Source organism: Aspergillus multicolor (assembly GCF_047715735.1).
Source record: "Aspergillus multicolor strain CBS 133.54 unplaced genomic scaffold BDW74scaffold_7, whole genome shotgun sequence".
NCBI lineage: Eukaryota > Fungi > Ascomycota > Eurotiomycetes > Eurotiales > Aspergillaceae > Aspergillus > Aspergillus multicolor.
This window is the reverse complement of record NW_027395958.1, coordinates 720,463-741,286: the sequence shown is the minus strand read 5'-3', so window position 1 is coordinate 741,286 and position 20,824 is coordinate 720,463. Positions and strand designations below refer to the sequence as shown.

At 48.6% G+C, this 20,824-nt stretch overlaps 6 protein-coding genes across 6 annotated transcripts; 3 read left to right on the top strand and 3 right to left on the bottom strand.

Annotated features, from left to right (window-relative positions):
- Positions 1–220: 220 nt before the first annotated feature.
- On the bottom strand, positions 221–1,532 carry BDW74DRAFT_176619 (uncharacterized protein; the record flags this gene model as incomplete). Its single annotated transcript, XM_073728663.1, has 2 exons — positions 221–363; positions 434–1,532. 2 exons carry the CDS (start codon positions 1,530–1,532, stop codon positions 221–223), a joined length of 1,242 nt encoding a protein of 413 aa, XP_073585745.1.
- A 3,841-nt stretch (positions 1,533–5,373) lies between these two features.
- BDW74DRAFT_167048 (uncharacterized protein) lies at positions 5,374–6,441 on the top strand (the record flags this gene model as incomplete). Its single annotated transcript, XM_073726641.1, has 3 exons — positions 5,374–5,394; positions 5,449–5,991; positions 6,130–6,441. 3 exons carry the CDS (start codon positions 5,374–5,376, stop codon positions 6,439–6,441), a joined length of 876 nt encoding a protein of 291 aa, XP_073585744.1.
- Positions 6,442–8,230: 1,789 nt separating this feature from the next.
- BDW74DRAFT_176617 (uncharacterized protein) lies at positions 8,231–9,652 on the bottom strand (the record flags this gene model as incomplete). The annotated part of the gene is made up of 2 exons (XM_073728662.1): positions 8,231–9,074; positions 9,138–9,652. The coding sequence occupies 2 exons, from the start codon at positions 9,650–9,652 to the stop codon at positions 8,231–8,233; spliced, it is 1,359 nt and encodes a 452-aa protein (XP_073585743.1).
- Positions 9,653–14,860: 5,208 nt separating this feature from the next.
- Positions 14,861–15,439, top strand: BDW74DRAFT_176616 (uncharacterized protein; the record flags this gene model as incomplete). The annotated part of the gene is made up of 1 exon (XM_073728661.1): positions 14,861–15,439. One exon carries the CDS (start codon positions 14,861–14,863, stop codon positions 15,437–15,439), a length of 579 nt encoding a protein of 192 aa, XP_073585742.1.
- A 358-nt stretch (positions 15,440–15,797) lies between these two features.
- BDW74DRAFT_176615 (uncharacterized protein) lies at positions 15,798–17,423 on the top strand (the record flags this gene model as incomplete). The annotated part of the gene is made up of 2 exons (XM_073728660.1): positions 15,798–15,907; positions 16,868–17,423. 2 exons carry the CDS (start codon positions 15,798–15,800, stop codon positions 17,421–17,423), a joined length of 666 nt encoding a protein of 221 aa, XP_073585741.1.
- A 2,748-nt stretch (positions 17,424–20,171) lies between these two features.
- Positions 20,172–20,664, bottom strand: BDW74DRAFT_176613 (uncharacterized protein; the record flags this gene model as incomplete). The annotated part of the gene is made up of 2 exons (XM_073728659.1): positions 20,172–20,439; positions 20,486–20,664. 2 exons carry the CDS (start codon positions 20,662–20,664, stop codon positions 20,172–20,174), a joined length of 447 nt encoding a protein of 148 aa, XP_073585740.1.
- Positions 20,665–20,824: the final 160 nt, after the last annotated feature.

The following is a 20,824-nucleotide window of genomic DNA, read 5'->3' as shown; positions in this document are numbered from 1 at the left end:
CACAGCGAAGTGCTCGGAAACAAAACCTTACCTACTGTGGCCAGTCTTCCACCGAGCATCCCGCTGAAAAGTTCACGGTGTCTTGGAGAAGGAGTTTGGGTTGAATTAGTTTGTTTGACGAGGTAAGGCCTCGCAGAGCGCTGTAAGCCGTGCACTCTATGATGGATGATATCTCCGCGTGCTACATGGTAGCAACCACCCTGACCAAAATGGAGCGCTGCTACGCCGATGCCAGCGCCGCTGATATAGCCGCCAGTTCGGGATCGAGTTCTTCAATGGGCTTGTGGATCGCTATTGTCGCTTCCCAAGTCACCCTGTCCTTGTTCGCTCGGCTGTAGAGCCATATGCCATCACCCTTGGGTCCTACAGTCATCATCAGTATCCTCAATATGCGCGGTGAGATGAAAGAGTGGCATCGGAGGTTAATACGCACCGCCTCTGCTTAAGGACGCCCTCTTAACCCACCCCGACTCAGCATCCGGACGCCGAACCACAACTTCGCGGAATTGTCTATCCCAGCTAGTCACCCTCATAACCGCGGCTACAGGGCGAGCCATGATGTTTGGCCACTTGATCGGGTCTCCGCAGACCGTAGCATCGGAGCAGCTACCGGTATTGTCACTATCATGGCCCTTCCACTCGTCATAAATATTATCCCGCTCCTGCAGCTCCTGCAGAAACCTCTCGCGGAACAGAACCCCCTGATCGAGTAACCCCCGCTCAAGCGGCATCCAGACCGTCATCCAAGCACTAACAGGCCCAGCCGATTCAATTAGGAGCTGCGGCGCGCGGACGTAACAATTCCCGAGGTCTTTCATCCATCCCATCACTTCCTTGACGTCCAGATCTTGTTCACCCTCCGGCCCCCACGCTGTCTCAATCGCAAGCTTAAGAAAGACCTTACCCAGCGGATAAATCCCAACACGCCGCTCCCTATCCGGCCGGGTCAGCTCGCGCGAGAGAGACCGTCCAGAGGGGAGTTCATAGTCGCGGAGACGCGCGATATACCAGTCTCGGCCGGGTGCGATGGACCAGGTAAACGGCGACCTGCCGTTGATGATATCCCAGAGCAGGCTTAGAGCGTTACTTTGTCGAGACTGGCGTATGTAGGCCCGTGCAAGTCGTAGGGCGAAAGGCATGAGTGTTTCTTCTAGGTAGATCCCGTAAAATATAGGCCATGCTAGCCGGAGAAGGAACTCCAGGTTCGACGGGTTGAAGGGGCCCAGCGAGATATCTAGCAGGGCGAGAATAAGCGGTCCGCAATTGTTAGGGTGTAATTGCGCCCATGGACGCTCTGCATCCGCTTCTGTATCATCCTGGCTTGTGGTCTTGGTCTCGGGGACGAGATTGCAGCACTCGGCTACTCTGCTATCGAACCATATCCCCAGAAGTAGGCGTTCACATCGCTCAAATGCGCCTTTTATTCGCCGGCTGAGCCGTCGTGCGGTGAGGAGGTTTTGCACACTGGGATTCGGGATAGACTCTAGGATTAGAGCGATCAGCTCGATTGGGAGGGTGGTTAGTGTTGGCATTTTGAGAATGAGAGTTTGGGTGGATTGTTGTTACTGGATTCTGGGTGGGTACGGTGGTAGATAAGGTAGGTAGGTAGGAGGTAAGTCCATCTGGGTCCTGGTGGCGCTGGTGGTGGCTGGGACGGGACGAATTTGGGGTATGAGTCACGATGGGACGAAGACTGTCAGGGGTCCACCGTCCCAAGCAGCGGTCCAGACAAGACATCTAACTCCAGCATGGAGGGCTCCAGCCTTTAGGGCTCCAGCCTTTGTCCACGCTCCTGTCCGCGATACCTCCCTAGGTAGGACATGTTGCAGCGGAATGCCGACTTAGGGTTCTTAACTTGTAATCTTCTACGTGGGGTAATGGTACCATAATAGGCAAATACTTACCAATGGATCCGGGTACCTTGGGTATACCTATACCAGCGCTTAGAACTTCTATTGTAATAATCTCCAAGTTTATACCTTGGTATTAAACAGTCTACCATATAATCCACAGTAATTCTCGTCAAGAGAGATACTCTAACGTAACATACCAACGCCAATGCCCGTAGTCATAGGTACCCTAAGGTAATCAATGCTCGATATCCAGCCCCCTTCCCCTTGCTGGGAACCATATACCATACTATAGTTACACAACCACGCATCATATCTGCGCTGAGACTTCATTCCACTATTCACATTCACATACAGCTCAAACAAGCCGGCAAGCTAGCCGTCTGCTCAACCGACAACGAGCACGCGCGGCCCCGTCCAAGGACCATCAAGTCATCGCCGACAGGGTCCCGGCTATCCAGGATGATATGGGCACTCCAAGGCTATAATAGATCCATATACGGTTAGTATGAGCATGAGCATGAGCATGAGTGTAGCGGGTTTGGGTTCAGATACTCTTTGAGGCTGCTGGAGGCGTGGACGTGCTGGATCGCGCGCCGGGAGTTTGAGATCCGGTTGGAGTTCATGTTCACGGTCGGGTGTTGGACAGTTGGGGTTGTTTCGGGCGGCTCGATGTCGTCCACTGGTATGGGTGGCGGTGGGGTGGGGTGATACACGCTTAGGTAGGCGAATAGTGGGAAGAGTTGGGCCAGAAGCAGGAGTAGGTAGGGTAGCAGCGTAGACAGCTAGCTTTAGTGCAAGCTGGGATTGCCATTAAGATTAAAATTGAGATAAGATTGGGAGACTTGGGCTTGGGGTATATATCTCAACCGCCCCATTGTCCACATGCATGCAAAAGATAGAAATTATCTTTATTTCAACAGGACAAGGCCTTTCTGCAAAGATAGTAAACAAAGAGCATGGACCATGGTGAGAATGAGTTACAAAAAGGCAGATACATTCATCTCAACAGTCTATGGTAGCTTTAAACCTTAGTTGTTTATGTACAGTGGCTTCGCCTTTCTAAGATTCTCTGTAACTAGCGCCATTGCAGGCCAGGCACACAACATGTATACGGTAGAAGCCATATAATATCGAGCTAGTGATACGGTAAGAGCGCCATTCCACTTGAAGCCCGAGGGCCGTTGGAATGGTGTATCTAGCTAGGTAGATAGGGATTAAGTAGGAGAGCGAGTACGGGATTCAAACGGTTGGATAGGTCGGGCAAGATGCATCAGACCAGCTATGTACAGTTCGCGACGTGATAAAACAAAATCTCTGTCTAGAATTTTAATCACACTCCTAGTGGTTTAGAAGTGTTTATTACTATAATTAACAATGATAATCTTATATGTGATGATGGTAACGACAATGCCCATAATCTATCCCATCCATCTAACCTAATCCAGCTTCGTTCCACTTGCCGAGGACCTATACTATATACTCTAGATCCACGACCTCAAATCAGCCGAGGATGCAGTAGTCTGCTCACCTGTTAGGTCGCAACCCTGGCCCGAGTTCGTCGCAGCCACAAGGTTCCGCAAGACAGCAGCAACAGTCTCATTATTGACGGGATCTGGAGCCCAGGTCGGCGCTGTTGTAGACATCATGTTAGCTTGGGCTCAGCAGGACTCAGACACTCATAATTAGAGCTTAAGCTTCGGCTTAGCTAAAAGGCAAGTGAGGGGAAGAGACACATACCCCTGCGGCCATGCCTTTGAAATACACGGCGATCCCCGCTGTCTCGGTTTGCAAGAGGGTGCAGCCCTGGTTTGCTTCTGCGGCGTCGTGGATGCGTCGGACCCGCTCTGGAGTACGAGAACCAGCGGATGACGTCGGGGTAGTCAAAACCTATCTGGCCTTCCATTTTGCTTAAAGTGGGTGGGCTGGTTAGCACGCTGTAGGTAGGTAGGTAGGTAGGTAGGTAGGTAGGTAGTTGAATTTGGAGTTGATGTCGAGATCGGGAATCTGATGAACTTGTCCTGGGAACAGAGTCTCTTGTCTCTCTGGAATGCTGGTGGATGGATAGATCTAATTCAAGGGGTCGACTCGGGGTATTTATCTTAACGACCTCATTGTTAACTTGGATATATGCGGAATTGGGGTTTTGATGAGATTTGTTGGAGCAGATTGTTTTGGCCTTCTGGGACGCTGGTGTATGAATTCGATTGAGCCGGGTTAGGAGATTCGGGGTATTTATCTTGATCACCCCATTGTCTTCCTGGATTTCAAAGATAGAGTGTTTCGTATTTGAGCCTTCATTCAGATGGGACGAGGCTTCCAACAATCCTGATCGAGGTCTGCCGAATTTGCCTCCCTTTGAGTACTCTTGCAGGCCCAATGAAGCTAAGCTTTATTGGTAGTGTGTTCTAACAATGAAAGGATATGAAGGTTTTTACATTTCTTGTACGCAGCATTATCGCATCAAAGGATAATTCAACAGCTTATGAATAATTTCGAATAAAGCCGCCGATGGTAAAGACGGATACAGGCATCAGGAGGTGGGTGCCTGCGACTTAATGGATCTCCACGAGGCCCTCTGCGACGATACGAAAGAAAGAGCATTGTACATAGTGTGAACGAGTTGTAGAACAGACACTCAGACTTATGTTAAGAGTGTAACTTAAGGTTATTCATCTGTAGGAGCAGAAAGGGGCACTGGGTACGGGATTCCTTATGCCTAAGCTGGTATATTACCAGTAGATTGTAATGGGGGGTACCTTGCCAGGTCGCCAGGAATTTATAGCTCCCAGGGCGTCATGGAATTTTACAAGACCTTATGAAATAAGGTATGTGCAAGTTTAATAGCCAGGCATACTATAATAATTATTATTATTATATAATTAAAAAGTGCGCATAGGTTATAACTGGGCTGCTTTATTATTATTTTATATATAAAGAGTTATTATTACTTACTAGTATGCCTAGGCAAGGTATATAATAGGTTAATATACAAAATATACAAGTACTTAAAAAATAGATTTAATTTGGATAAAATATATATAAAATAAGTTTAAAAAGCTTTTTGACTCATAACTAAGGTCTTAAAACTTAAGTATATAGCTTTAAGCTTTTTAAATACGCTGCTAAAGTGGATTAACCCTAAGGATAGTTATTTATTTTTAGGGCTTTAATTTTTGGAAGTTTATTTTAAAAAAAAGGCTTAAGTTTATAGGTAGCTAGTAAGCTAGTTATTTATTTTGAGGCATAAATAATGTAGCCCTTTTTTAGGTTAAAATGCTTAGAAAATAAAACCTTTTTAAAACTTATTTTTATAAATAAATTTTCTAAAAGCTAGTAACTTTAAGGTATTTTATTCAATTATTGAATCATTGAAATATCAAGGGTTCCTACTTTTTGACTTTAATTTTAAAAATTTTTTTTATATAAAATTATCAAAAAGCCCTTATATAAGTTATAAAAAATAAGTATATATATTTTAACTTTTTATTACCTAAAGAATGGTAAAGACATGGATGCTAACATGCGCCGAGACTGCCTTAATGTACATGGTTCTGCTCTCCTGATTTTTGTCCCGGTTTCTAACTTAGGGTGGTAGTACAAGAATCAGGTCAGCAAGGAAATGGGCTTGCGGAAGCTTCCATTACTAAAACCTACTGCAGATTTCATTGATTTTCTGGAGTTTCAGGTCACACACCTTGTCCATTGCGACTCGGTGTTTGCGGATGAGAAGCAGCGACTCTATCCGCTGGTTGATTGGAATCTATCAAGCATCTCAGCCTGTCGGGGAGTCTCGCTATTCAATACAAGACATGCGGTAAACCCGCGACCTGATGGCCCGTTTGGAGCGCCAGGGGAAGAGCTAACGACCGAGGAGGAGCACGATCTGAATTCAGGCGACAGCTTGAGCGACGGATTTTCAAGCGATTCAGGCTACGACACAGGCATCAGTAGTGGCCTGGGTGAGATAGAAGAATTAACATCTGAGATAGACGACGACGACTTTGACCTGAATCACGAGGATAACAATGGCTACACTTCGGACGGCTCCACCGTGACGGATGATGGCTATCTTGCTGGTAATGAGGAAACTGGCACTATCCTGTGGAGACATGTTGAGCCCTACATTATTCGCAATCCTGTACGTGGGCGCCGTAATCTGCTAACTGCGATTGTGACACTGCTTCACACCAAAGGACAAGATCGAAAGCCGCGAATATGAGCTAAAGAGCCCGTCTTAGATATCTTGTTTGAATACTATTGACTTGGCAGCAGAAAGAGGTTTGCTATTGAGCACGAGGACAACCTTTTGTTTGACCTACTTTCGCAGCTCTTAGCACCGGGAACAGACAAGAATATATTTGTGGCTACGATCAGGGATGTGGCGGACATCTATACAGTGCCACTCCCCAGTCATCAAAGAGGCATCCGCCTGAAGACCAAGCGAGACAAGTTGGACCTCCCCATATTTCGCGAGCCCGAACGCACTGACCAGGGCTATCGCACGTCTGTTCAACTGGCACTCAGAGCGAGAACTTGGGCACGCTATATCAAAAGATCAGAAGGAAAACGGGTCAAGAGGGGAACCTAACCTAGAAAGAGGTCCGCCGCGGCGCTATTAACGCATTTAATAGTATGGCTTTGAGATCTTTGTAAGGACAGGTCTTCTGCTAACCCACTGGAACAAATCAGGCCCCGGCCTTGGTTCGTGATTAGGTTGCTGACCATGAGGCTAACGCAGTTGAATAATATCTAAATAAAAAGGTTGATTTTAATACGGCGGCTGCTTTTCACAGACGGGCGTCCAACGAGGTGGTGCAGAGGGAAATGCGGACAGCCACTCTAGTGGCAGATAATACGGCCCCGATTCGCCTGACCGAAGAGCAGTCACGCAAAATCAGCAATCATCCCAAAGTCCGACGGCTGCGCGCACGATGCCAGCAGCTGACTTTAAAGAACCATTAACTTGGATTTACCGTCAAAGAGGCTTAAGATGATGAACTCGGGTTGAGTCTGAACGAGGAAGAAGACACCGAGGCCAAAAAGGTCTGCAAAGAAGTCATAAAGATTGGTTAGTAAAAAAATGAAGCAGATGCTAAGTTAAATTAAACTCTCACGAAGCTCCGCGAATCAGCCCTGGAAAAGAACCGGAAATGATATTTCCGAAATACTGATACTAAAATCTTTAATCGGTAATATGAAGCTCAGCCCTGCGGTAAGAAAAGTGAATAATAAAACATGCAGCTAAATCACTACTTTATCCTAAAGCAAGAAAAGATAGTGTAGTTGCTCTGCTACTTACCGGCGCCGCGGACAGACAAGGAAGCCCATCTTTGTTAATTATATTTTATCTGCCTCATGGTTCAGTGGCAGCGCCGGAAAGAGAGCCCCCGCCGTGGGAAGCAAGCAAGCGCTGTAAGTTCCCAGCCGGAGTTGGAAATAATAACGAGGGAAACCGCTCCAGCAAGCATTGCAGAGAAATATTATCCTTTACAATGCCTGTTTTATTTATTAGACCGAAGCTTACCTCCTATAAACCGTGAGAAGAAAAAGAGCAAACGCAATAAGCTGTGGGATCATGTGGAGAACATGCACAAACTCGAACTCGCAGCGTTCGACGACGGCATAAACCCTTGCGAATTATGTGGAATGAGAAAGGTTCACTTTGTCCCTCCGAGCGTGACACACTTCAGAAACCATACCCAGAAGGTCCATGAAATCCGGCTTCGCCCTTGATATGTGCCCTCAATATACACATTATCACCAACAGGCTTCCTCATCTGGAATACCTGCTTTTTGGTAGTATGCATCTTGCATTCTTTCTCCTTATATACTCTCCTATTGATGGCCATCTTCAAGTGCTCTGCCAGACAGAGAAGCTTACAAGCATGGGCTCGGTCGCTCTGCCAAACAAGGTGAGATTAAGTAGTAGAAGAACTCGAGAGGGTTCACAGGCATAATGAAGCTTACGCTTTGTCCATGCCGTTCTTTATGCCTCAGCAGATACACAAACGCCCTCAACGCCAGTCTTATCTCATGTTGACAACACTTATCAACTCCAACTTCGTCAAGAAACTCCATGGTTTAGTTGCTATAGGTCGCTAATAGTCATATTAGCACGCCTCGAAATGCAAAGCCACTACAAAACACCTACCCCGCTATCGAAACCATCCATTTTCATTGTGGACTATGGAGCTATCATCGATGTAGTAGTTTGGGCTTGCATTAAGCGGAGAATAACCGCAGCAAGCCGCAAGATGGGGTGAGTTAAAGCCAGTAACATGACAACCTCGGACAAGCCTTGACACGCGAAGGTGGGTGATCCGCTAGTCGTTGATTGCGCGGACTATTGTGCATAAGTGTAAATAGAAAAAAGCGGACTAGTCACGCCTCCTGCGGGCTATCTCGCGCACGCCACCTGGTGGTAGACCAGCCGATCCGGTCTTATGCGTCGGGGTCACCTCACCTTCATTACCGTAAACTGATATGGTGCTTCCATTTCGTCGCCTTAGCCTGGGATCCGACCCGATATTCTTGTCCCATGGATGTCCAGCGATGTGGGAGGGAATGGTGTCCGTTCGATCCTCCACGCTGCCAGGAGGGTTGAGATGGTCACTGGAAGCTCGCGCCGGTTTTGGTTGGGAGCAGAGGCGCGGAGGCCCAAAGGGTGCTAAGGCCATGTATAAGCCCTCAAGCGGTTGCTCCTCAACTTCGTTATAGTCTTTCTTGTTAGAGCATGATTCATCCTCGGATCCGGTTCCCGAGCCGCAGGGGGGGGAAGGGAGATTGGGTGATTTAGGGGATGATGGGTGAGACGAGGCTCTCTGCCATGGATGGGGGGCGCTCACAGGGTCGGAGGAGGTCTTTTGTTCGGAAGGCGCCTCCTCGTCCTCTCCTAAATCTACCACTTCTGTCGGGAATATTGCATCTCCACTCCCATGGCTCGGGGGAGAGGACGGTGTAGTAAGCCGTGACGGGTGGTCTGGAGTAGGAGATGAAGGGGGCGGTGTGGAGTCCATGGAGGATGGGCTATCTGGGGGCCGATTGTTTGGCACGCGGGATATCTCCTTTTTCAAGCTGCGTATAACCTTCTCCCCAAAATGATTTCGGTCAAGATTGTGATTATGTGGAGCTGTTTTTTGTTGTTCAAAGAACTGCTGCTGCGCCTGTTGGGCTTTCTGGAGTTTGTCAAAATCGACTCTGAGCAATGCCATGAGCGACTGTCTATGAAGTGTTTTGTTAATGATGGCTATGGCACAGGCGAAGGGAAAGGAAGTGGAGCCTTACAGTTGGGCGAGGCTGAGATTTGATCGAGCTTTCAAGCACGTTTGCTGTGCCATCTGGACACCAATAAGCGTCGCAACTGTCCTCATCGACCCTTCAAATACCCCGAGTTGATGGAACAGCGGCGGAATAACTCTGCTGCTCTGCCTATACCAGTCGAGTCGGGCAATCCACCTTTCAATAAGCGCAACAGGGCTGTCATGGAGGTCGAACCAGAAGAACTGAACAAAGTCCTCCAGCGTGTCAATGAGCCGTGTTGATTCTGTCGTAATCCTCCTCATCAGTTTGCGGTGCTTCTTAAACATCGGTTCCAGTTCTGGAATCTGCTTCGCCTTGTCCATTGTGTCCCGGTAGAAATTATATGTCAACGCAACGGTCTCGGTTCTCTTCATGATTTCTTTGACATCGGCCTTCGCATGGCGCATTTTCTTGTAAGCGCGTTTCATCTTCTGGGCAAGTGTTACAAGGTCCTTGACGATTGGGTAGGCAATGCCTGCTATTCCCAGAGCTTCCGCCATAATGTCACGTTCCGTATTGACTTGACTTACATGACAAAACAATGAAGCATAACAGCGCGAGTGAGGGTCCGGGAACGGATCGTAAAGCTCGAGGGCATGGAGGCGCTGGTGGGAATTTATGCTCGTCTCAACCGGGCTGAGATGGTGGCCTTTGTTGGGGCGGGGGGAGAAATGAGACAAGAGCAGGTCGATTAACTTGGCAGGATTGAGCCTTGCTCCTCACTGCAGTGATGGGCAGATATAAATTGATTATGTCGTTAGCTGCCACATGCGGGCAGACGTGCTGCTCGCCAGCTATACATGGCTAATTCATTTACAGCATGAGACCCGGGACAGAGCTGTAAAGGTCGACAGAGAGCTTCAAAAAACCCATGAAAAATACATCAAGCAAAGAGTAAAGTGAAAAGGCGAGGAACGAAGTAATCGGTCGGCCACCAGAGAGAAAAAAAAGGCAAGTAGAACTACCCCGCTTCGCCTGACCGCGCCCTGCGAAAAAAGTGAGGCTCCCGGTCTTGAAGGGCCAATCTTCGACTGCCACAACCGAGAGCCTGACCAACGACACCAAGACCGCATTTACGGCTGTCGAGTACACGACCTGACTGCATCTGCCTCGTGAGGCAGAGTGACCGTCATTTATACGGTGGTTCATTCGACGCTGGGGCCATGCTCAGATGGCCGCAAAATATCAATGCTCAGATTGGTGGCACTGACGCCTTTGTGGCCCTTGGGGTGGGGGGCGGGTTTTACCCGCAAAAGTACACTATGTCCGCTGTTCACTCCGCCACTCGCTACCCCGACATCCACTTCGTCATTTGTGCATGGGTTATTGAGCCTCGAGGTATCTCATTGTACTCATTGGTTGAATTGCTTATCGGCCTTCAACGGTAACTACCTCTCCAACTTTCTGTATCCAAGAATGAGTTTGACATTCAAACCTCTTAACAGGCGCCAACCATGGCTGATTGCGCGTTACATCTGCTGCCTGTTCTACTTTCCGTCTTTTCCGGCCACCGCCCTGCGCCTCTGTCCTCGCCCCTCACTCCCCTCCCAGTCGTGCTAGTCTCTCATGTTCAGACCACGACTAGACTGTGCAGATGGGGATGAGTGAGTGCATTGGGCGAGTATGTCTAATAGCGTAAAATCTTTATTTATAAGTCCGCTGGCCGTTGTCCCTGTCGTCGCCGTCGACCACGTTTTGTGGAGTCCTTGTTCGCCCGAAACGTGGCTAATTGGTGCTCAACTATCCAGCCTGCTGCGCCCCGTGATAGAGGTCTCTGGAACATGTGACAGTGCAAGGACGGCTATTTGCTGTTGCAGTGCTGCCTGTGCAATATCATCGAGCTCAGAGGGTGGTATGTGCTCCGCCGAATCAACGGAGTTCCGCCTGTCCCGCTCAACCCAGTTTCTTGGGGTAAGCGATCCTCTCCTTGGCTTGTCCATGGCTTTCCAAACAGAGAGTAGTGGCGCCGTCGATATGGCGGCGTAGCGGGATAGTAAAGTACATTCCTAGGCGAGGGCCGATGAGTGCGTTTTCTGAGACTTGGCATTTTCTTCTAATCGCTGCATGGTCTGTGGCTTAGGTGCTCGATCAAGGAGCTTAGAACTGTTGCTTGAGGCAAGCAGCGACCGGATTGATTTGTAACCACGAGAGAGGCAGGAAAGAGGTTGAGCGGCGGCAGGAATGTTCAAAGGCCAGTTTCAATGAAAAAAAACAAAACAGTGAAGAACGAAAGAGGTGGAAAGACTGGAGTGGTCAAGTCTTGACCTAGAAATAGCTTAATACAAGCATACTCCCAGCGGAAGACAAAAAGTCAAAATGCCTGGTTCAAGCAACCATACAGTCGGCTAGATTTGAGCTCTACCATGCGAATAGGTTGCCGCATAATTATATCTTGATGAGAAGCACTTAGATAAGTTGGCTAATGCTTTTAAGACTAAAAATATCATTTATATTCTTAGGTAGATTAATAAATATAAAGTTATTATTATTATTTTACCCAAGGGCGGCTATGGTATAATATGTGTAATAGCTATTATAAGAGACATGCTGCATATTTTTCCTAATATTTATATCAGATTAATGGTAGGCATTGGTGGCGGTGTCCTAACTAAATATAATATTTAGCTTGGTGCCTCGGGTGGAGATTGAGCGGCGCTGACGGGATGAATTGGGCATCGTGCTTGTATACGCGTTTTAGCAGGGTTATTGCTTTATCCCGCTCGTTGTTTGCAAGATGGCGTCTTGCAACCGCAGCAACGGCTGGCATAAGGGCCTCCTCTAGCGAGAGCTTCGTGGAGAGCGGCCACGCGGTTCGAGGACGCGTTCGAGGGACGACGGATCCCAGGGGGCGTTTCGAGAGAGGTTCAGGAGGTGCAGGATTGTTTCGCCGCAGGTTAGGGGGTGTAGGGCTATTGGGTATTTTGTTTGAAATTGGGAAGTCACGAAGGAGGGCTTGGGGACTTTGAAGGCGGAGTGCAGGGTTCGGCAAGTGGAGGCGAGGAAATCGGGTGGAGAGAGGAGGGTGATAATTGAGATGAGGGGTTCGAGAGAGTGTGAGGTGAGGGCTGGCATGATGTCGATCTCAACGGAAGTATAGTGCGCTTGGTTGAGATGGATTCAGGCTGATGATGGGATGGATGAGAAAAGAGCGGTCATGGAGTTGGTACGGGGAAGATCTGGCAGAGAGCCCTTGTGTTACAATTTTCATTGACGCTAGGCCTAAAAGAGCGCGCACTGCGCCCATCCACCTCCGAGGCAGGTCCCACAGCATGAGGTTTGATTGCAGCCTCAAGCCTTGTGTCTACATAGGATATACCTGTTGGTCTCTGATAGAGGTTGATGTTGCTGGTATAAAAGCCAAAACTAGCGCATGCAGGGTCCACGGGCGCGACCGGGCCTTCCCGTCCGCAGGGACTAGTTGCCGACCAGTTGGAACTGGTAGTTCTTAACTAGTTCTCCAGCAATTGGCGAGCGCTTGCCAATCAATGCCACGAACGGTAGAGTGATGAAATTTGGAACATGTTATTTAAAAACAGGATAAATTCACCATGTTCCTATCGGTCAACTTTGCGGTAGTCTCCCGGCATATTCCTAGTGAACTGAGGCATGCAGGTGACGATCGTCTCATTGAAGTGTGGCAGGAGTTGGCTGTGGACGAGTCCTTCAACTGGTCAACCCCATCTCAACCGGCACAAAGCAAAGTTGTGAGGCCAGTCAATGACAAAAGAACCCTTTCGCTATGATTGAGGTGTTGCTTTCGGCATTGGTCAAGTGGCCCTTTCATGAAGATCCATTCTGCGATGTCAGTTTTTGTCTTTGAAACAATAGGTTTTAGGCCAGCGTCTTAAAATGGGCATTGCCATGATTTTGGATGTGAATTGGCAGGGAGAGACACTGTTCCAAATGCATGTGATTCTGTCTCCTTACTGCAAGTAATTCGCCCTTTTCAAGCTGAAAGAAGGAGGAAAGTGCGCCTTATGACTCTAAATTAATCGACAGTTGAAGGGTTCTCTCAAGTAATGGAAGGTATAGACATCGAAAGGCCTTTGTTACCAAGACTAAGCCCTTCAAGACTTCTTTGTTGGCCATGTAGACAGACGCTCTATATGGACTATGTATTTTAACGGTGAGAAATCCCGACTTACTCCCATCATTATTATTTGTATTAGCGACGGCATTAGCACCTCCAACTAATAGTCAAGTAACCGAAGCAGTCACACCATTGTTACGACCACCATACCCTCCCATCAACCAGTCGCAATGTCACAAACATGTTATTCCCCTACCAACCTGTGCGAATGGTGCAAGGGGCACTATGATTTCATTTGCAACCACCCAAATCGCGAGAAGGATGGAATGACCAATGACCTCCTTTCCCTGCCTCAGGTGTCCACTCGGTCTACCTCTCGCAAGTATTTCCCGTCGAGACCATGCTTCAGCCCTCTGACTACAAGATCATCTTCGAAAGTTTGGGCAGCTGGCTAAGCCAACACGGTGCAGTACCCGTGACATAAACTATCTTAAGATAGTCATTGGTCAGGACGAGGACGATGAATTTCAATGTAGCGCTGTTCTTATGCTTGATTTCGCGTGGCCAACACCAGTTACTCAGGACGACTTGCCCACCATGTTTTCCGGATCGGTCGCCAAGTATGCTGCGGGGTGAACGGTGTCTTCGATGAACCCTGACGTCGAGGGCAAGTATAATTGCATCGCCGCTGGGCGTCTGAACTTCTGGGCGGAACTTCTTTCCATGGAACACGAAATAAACTTCTAGCCAGTCTTCTAGATACCACTCGACTGGATAATCGGAAGCCCTGACTTCTGGAGTGAGGGTAACAAAGTGCAAACCCGTTTGGTTGTGGTCTCCAGAATTAGATCTTCGCAAATTTTGTTGTTGCTTTGTTGTTTCCAATAAGCTGTCATTACCCTGTTTACCAAGTTGAAAATTGATTAAAAACTATCTCGGCGACTTACAAATTATGTATTCATCAGTTTTGGTTAGCTTGGTAGTTCTTTTAGATGGCCGGCCTGGTTCCACGTTACAGGCTTTTCTTCATAAATTCATACTTCATAGCTCTTCATTAATGGGTATTGAAAGGTACAAGTTATTATAACACAGCTCTTCATATTCTCAACGCTGTTTAGAATGGTCTGGACATGTTATTATACCCAATCAATCTTTCGACAACAGTTACCTTTGGTTCCAGCTCTAGCAAAGTAGCCTCTGTAGACTAGACAAGGATCAAGCCCCTCCTTGTTACCTCCAGCCTCAGATAAGGCCTCTTGTAGCAGGGAGTCGAACCGCTCATTGACTGTATCCTCTTTTGGAAATCTGCATAAAGAGCAATTTTGCTCTAGTCCATGTGACCCTTCTAATGCAACCCACCTGTCCTTTCCCCATGGGGTGAACTGAAAGCCTCGAAGGGCAGATAAACAGTTTATTCTTACTGTTTCAGGTTGGAAGCCTGATTGGGATACAAGAGATGGGGACACCCAAAGCCCTTTATCACGCAGACCAAGTCCTTCGAGTTCATTGTGTCAGCTAGGAACAAAACGCTTTATATCGGGTGTTTATTCAAGCAGCGAGAAATACTGACCTGTTCTCATCATCAGCATCAGCAGCAGCAGCATCTCAACCAGAGTCACATCAGCAAACCAGTCTTACCATCATTAACAATACCATATTTCCTCAGCCAACTGCAAAAATGCCTCCTACCTGTGGCACCACCCTCGAGACACTCTGCAAGATGTGCAGTAAGCACTACAGTCACCTCAGGGGGTACCATTCTGCTCACCCTGGGTTCATCCAAAGGGTTATCCCTCCCTCAGGTGTCCACACAATCTACTTGTCAAAGGCGTTTCCCCTCGAGGTCGGCACGACTTATGGTAAGAGTGCATTTAGAAATGTTGACGAGAATATTAAGGCCTGGTTCAAGGAAAAACACGGTATCCCCGAGGTGTGTCTTCTAATCAGGTCACGTCATCGCACAGGTCTGCGTTTGGGTGAGAAAGCCAAACTGTTTGTGAACATCATGATCAATGCGCCCCGGCCGCTGACCCGTACCGAAGACGACCTGCGCAGTGTGTTCACGGGGGAGGCGGCAAAGTTTGCTGGGGGGTGGACGCTGTCTTCAAAGAATGCTGATCTTGAGGAGGAGGAGAAAATCCAGAAGGCGTACCAGAACGGCGAGTACGACTGCCGCTCGGCTGGGCGTTTGAAGTATCTCGTGGACTACCCTGATGGTAGGATTGACCCAGTCGACGTCGCGGGTCTTATCGTCTGATGACGCTGGTTTCTTGGGCGAGGCTCATTTCAACCCATTTGTTTATCTTGATTTACATGTTATTGCGTTCGATGAATAAGACAAAAAAATTGCTGTTTCTGCTACCTGCCATACGCATGAATGGGAAAATGCAGCCCGAGCTTGCGTTAATAGTTATCAAGAGGCCATGATTGGCCCCAAACCTCGCAGTTCCCGCCTCTCGATGATGAAGGCTTGAAGATTGCAACTATTTGAGGCGATGTCGGAAGGCTTATACCGACGTGCTGACTACCGTAAGGGCTAATTACAGTGGGGCGAGGAGTACGGAGTACCATATGCTTCGACACCACCATTGCGCCGGGTTCTATGGTTGCACATCATGTCCGCCGTAACAGTAGTAAGAAAGATTCCCAATCTTGTAGACGGGGGTTCCGGAGGAAGCCCCCCAGCACCAAAGCCCCAGCCACCATCCTCTACGGGCTCGAGTCGGTAAGAGTAATCCATCAGGTCCAATCAGATATGCAAGTACTGTCACCCTCTTTCCAACCTATACCGGGTGCACTTCGAACGTCAAGCGCCTTTCGAGCTCGAGTGACGCGGAACTGCAGGCACTGACCGGTGCCTGGAGCCGCAGTGCCCAATGCCTGAGGCTAAAGACAGTTGGTGCCTGAGTTATAACGGGGATTATCGATGCCTTGAGGCAGAAGCGGGCCGGGACCTTCAGGCGCCGGAACAAAGAATTCTGCGGGGATGGCCACCGCACTCTTCGACCATTTCCTAAGAAACCTACTTTACAGCTTGAAATGCGACATACTTCTAGTTATACTATCATCTATGGCAATGGCCCGTAGGCCTGAAACTCGCTTCCTACGTTCCACAAGCCTCGAAACTGGGTCGGACCGTCGCCTATAGGTGAGCAACTGGGCGAAGGGTAGTGAAGGTAAAGGGCAATACAACTTTATAAATGTCCTTTACTTTAGAATGTCCGCTTACCACTCGTATAACCTTCCCTAGTGATAAGATTCTAACAGATTACTTCCAGGCCAACAACTGGGTCGCTCATTATTGAGACCCGCCTTGTAATGGACAATGGGCTATATCAAGAGGTGTACAATATGGTAATTCTTTTTCTCAATGGCTGTGCTCCTTTCATCAAAGCAAGAAGCAGCAATGGGATAGTCTATTTATGACGGTTCCAATATCCTAAGAATTAAATATATGGCATTGTCCCAATGTCAGGGCAACGCCCAAGCTCTTTACAATGTCTTTGTCCAGAATGAACAAAGGCCCTCATATGGCGTTCTATTTAAGACGCCATATACTCGGCTAGCAGCCATCATCAACAGCAACTCCAACCCCCTTGTCAAGCTTCATATCCAACCTGTCTCCCAAAACCCATTTCCGCCAACCATCTTCCCAACAGACCACTAAAATACCTCGCCCCTGCAGCTCCCGCGCGAACATCTGCAAAGCCTGCACCACGCAGTACGAGGCCATTCAAAGGCACATCCACCGGCCCAACGAGCTGACGGACGCGGATGTGTTTCCCAGATCTGGCGTCTACCCGATCTTCCTAACGCAAGTGCTCCCTTCAACCGTCAAATTGGATGACGAGGAAGTGGCGTCCATGACTTACAGTATCAAGACCTGGTTCCTGGAAACCCACCGCGTACACGGCATGCGCGTCTTCATCAAGGTGGTCCCGCGTGAAAATCAGGAGAAGAATAACGTCTGGGAGACGCATGTCTGTATCCTAATCGACCCGTCTCGGCCACTGCGTGTCGACGACAAAGATATCCGCGAGATGTTTGAGCTCGAGGCTACCGGGTTTGAGGAGGGGTGGGCGTATAGCTATACCTCTCCTGACGACGTGGATAACCACAGCTGCATTGCGTCTGCGTGCTTGAGGTTCTTTGCGGAGTTGCTTAATATCCATGCCAACTTTGTGGATCCGAGGGACTTTGAGATCGCGGATATGCGTATGCAGGGTTGCTACTTGGGTTAGATGGGCTGCGACGGGATTTTGATAGGCGGGCTTCCAGAGCATACCATACCTACTGGAGCCCATCCATGTGGAATAGGGACTTTTTACATATTTTTTTTATATTTTAGTTTTATCGCGCCAAATTCGGTCTCGGCTGCATCCATCATGCGCAGCATATAATAGAAAAATGTATTTCTTTCTGTGTTAGGTTTTTCGCTTCGAGTAATGATATACTACTAAGTTGTCAAGGTATCTACCCTCTCTACCTGCACAACTCCTCTATATAAGTAACTATAGGATATGTATGACGCTTAGCCTACTCCAGTGACCATGTATCGTTGCTAGCCCTGGTCACTATATATCCGGTACTACTATGGTACCAAATCTCAGTGACCTTGTATAGTGCACTTTACCTGGGTGGTATTCCAGAAAGATGGCCTAGACGCTCATAAATGACGCGGCTGGTTTGAGCAGTTCGCTGGTTAGGTCATGAAGACCATGGATAAGGACTCAAATGGTTCTATATCGAAAAGCACCTCATTTCAGAGTCTGGTACTCAACTAGTTGGCTACACACCCTTCATTCATATACACTCCATCACCTCACCCGGGTCACCCTACTAGGGCGACAACGGAACATACGCATCTATCTCGCAATGTTTCCAGTCGTATCTTTGCGATAGTAAACAGTGACCTATGAGTTGCTATACAGGCCCAGTATCCAGGAGCTTATTCGTTCTGCATACTGCCTATGGTTCCTCCAGTTCCTAGAAATACCGGCTGGCTCTCCAGACGCCCCTGGTCCTTGGATACCTCGAGTCTTGGGACATGGGCAATCCGATAGCCCTCTAGTGACCAACATGATACAAGTGGACTGGTCCCACGGCTTTGTAGTACCTGGAGACAAATTGCATGGCAACAACCCCCCCGGACCTCACACACCGTCGAGGAGAAGCGTTGTAGGCCTTTACAAAGGCACGCATCTAGGCCGTGTCGCAAATGAAAGGACCGTTCAACGTGCGATGGAAAAGCATACACCATTAACGTCTTTGAAATGGATAGCTGGCCGCCTGCAATAAACAAGACTTGTTGTCTTGCAAGTCTATGAACCTGACGGTTATACTGCCGACCAAATGACCACCAACCATCAGTATAATGGAACATTTCGTTCAGACTGAGCGGTCATTGCAAAATTCAAAGTCATGCACTCTTGATATCAACAAGGACTATACAAAGACTTTTTGATTCTGCAAAGGCTGTGCGAACAAGGTGCTTTGTTGGTATGTCAATCAACATTATACAAAGCGAGTAACCACGCGAAAGAAGTACCATAAAGCTACCGTTATAGCCGGAAACAAAGTCCTTGATTCGACGGTCAATTAGGATCATGCAATACCACCAGCCACGTGAATAAAGGATAATAAAGCCATTGTAACACGTGCAGACAAAGTGCTTTGTGTGAAGATCGACATATAAGTGGCCTGGAATCCCACCTCAACACCATCATCAGCAACAGCAACAGCAACTCGATCCTCACTCAAGTTAGCAAAAGCCTCCAGCACAACTCCAACTCTTCTCACCTCTTCCAGGTCCAAGCCAACTTTCTCTCAACAAACCCAACCACCAAAATGCCTCGCCAGTGTAGCTCCCCAACCAACGTGTGCGGCCAGTGCCAAGACATGTACCAGCAAATCCTCTTCCACAAGAAGAACCTGGGCCCAGACTTTCCGCCTCAACTAACCCAAGACGTGATCTTCCCACGCATGGAAGTCTTCCCCTTCGTCCTCACGCACGTCATCCCCGACGAAGTCGCCGCAATCGACGAGGAGTTCACGAAAAAGGTCTCCAAATCCATCGGAGCCTGGTTCAAGCGCGAGTACGGCGTTAACAAAGTCCCCATCCACTTCAATGCGACTCCGATCCAGAACAGGTACGGCGACCCCGGCACCCATCTCTCTATGATGGTTGATGCGCCTGAGTCTATGATCCCCACGGACCGCGACGTCGAGGATATGCTTAGGGGACTGGGCAATTACTTGAACCAAGGCTGGAAGCATACCTCGTTTGAGGACTTGTCTGGCCACATTCAGTTCCTCCGCTTGGAGTTCTTTGAGAATATGCTTTATGAGGAGGAGGGGGAGAGCGACGAGAAGGAGGAGGACATTGAGCAGCGGCCTGTCCTTAGGCGTCGTCCTCGTAGGTAGGCTCTTCCTACCATATTCTGGCGTACGCAACCGGTCTGGACTTCTGCTAGGTTGGTCTTGGGGTAGCCTTGAAGCTTCTGTTGTTCCTCCTGACGTGCTTGTGTTTGTCACTCCTTTACAGTGCTTTTTACAACTATTTATAAGATATCAAAATCAAAAATGGGTTTATTGCTTGAGATTTACCGTTTGCAGCGCCTGTAGTCTATACCGACTAAGGTATAGTAGTCAATTTGACCTGCGTATGCCGATTACTGCATGCTTCTACCACTGGCGTTCGGTATCATCACATCTACCATGGTAATTGAGCAAGGGGCTATTGAGTCACAACGAAGAAACCAATACCAAAGTACCTTAACATTCAAGGACGCATCTGCAGCAAAACATCCCATATACATAACAACTAAGACTTCAACACCAGGCAACACTGATCATCAACATCAACACGTAAACCCTCCTTCAGCTTCACAGTTCCACCCCCGTAGACAATCTAACAATCCTCCTCCTCCCGAGGGGTTCCCACTCCAGGCCCCTCAGCAAACCTCGACAATTCCAGTGCCCAATGCAGCTCAGCAAATGGGCAAATCAGGCCAATACCACTTCCCAAAGATCGGCCCCGCATTCCCACAGTCCGTGCCACTATAGTCGCAGACAAACGTGTCTTGGTTCTCAATATCCTCTGCCTGAATGCTCCAGGACATCCCGCCCTCGACATCAACGATATCGAGGATCGGCGCGCCGTCGCCCCAGCTGAGCGCGACCATCTCGCCGCAGATGTCGTTGAGGATTTGCGGGGTTTGTGTGAGCCATTCTTCGAGCGAGAGGGGGTTGGGTGGGCTGAATTTTGTTAGTTGGGAATAGAAAGGGGATGGACGGGAAGTACTTCATCTCCTTGCTCCCGGAGCCGCAGACGTCGTTGCCGGGCGCCCACATCTGCCACCAGCCGCACGCGGGGCCTTGGTCGGGGGGTGCGAGGGTGCAGGCGCTGGAAAGGCAAAGGTGGCCGGCGAGGGCCTTGGAGGTGAGCGCAAGGAGGGTGCCGGTGAGGATCGTAGTTTTCATTTTGACTGGTTGTGTCGGGTCCTTATGTGGTCGGATAAGGAACGCTTGAGATCGATGCAGAGGATGGATGGATAGTTGATTGAGAAGGGAATTTGTCTGCTTTTATACCCTTCTCTGCTCTGCGTCTGGATACAGGATAGCGAAGGTTCTCCAGTGCATG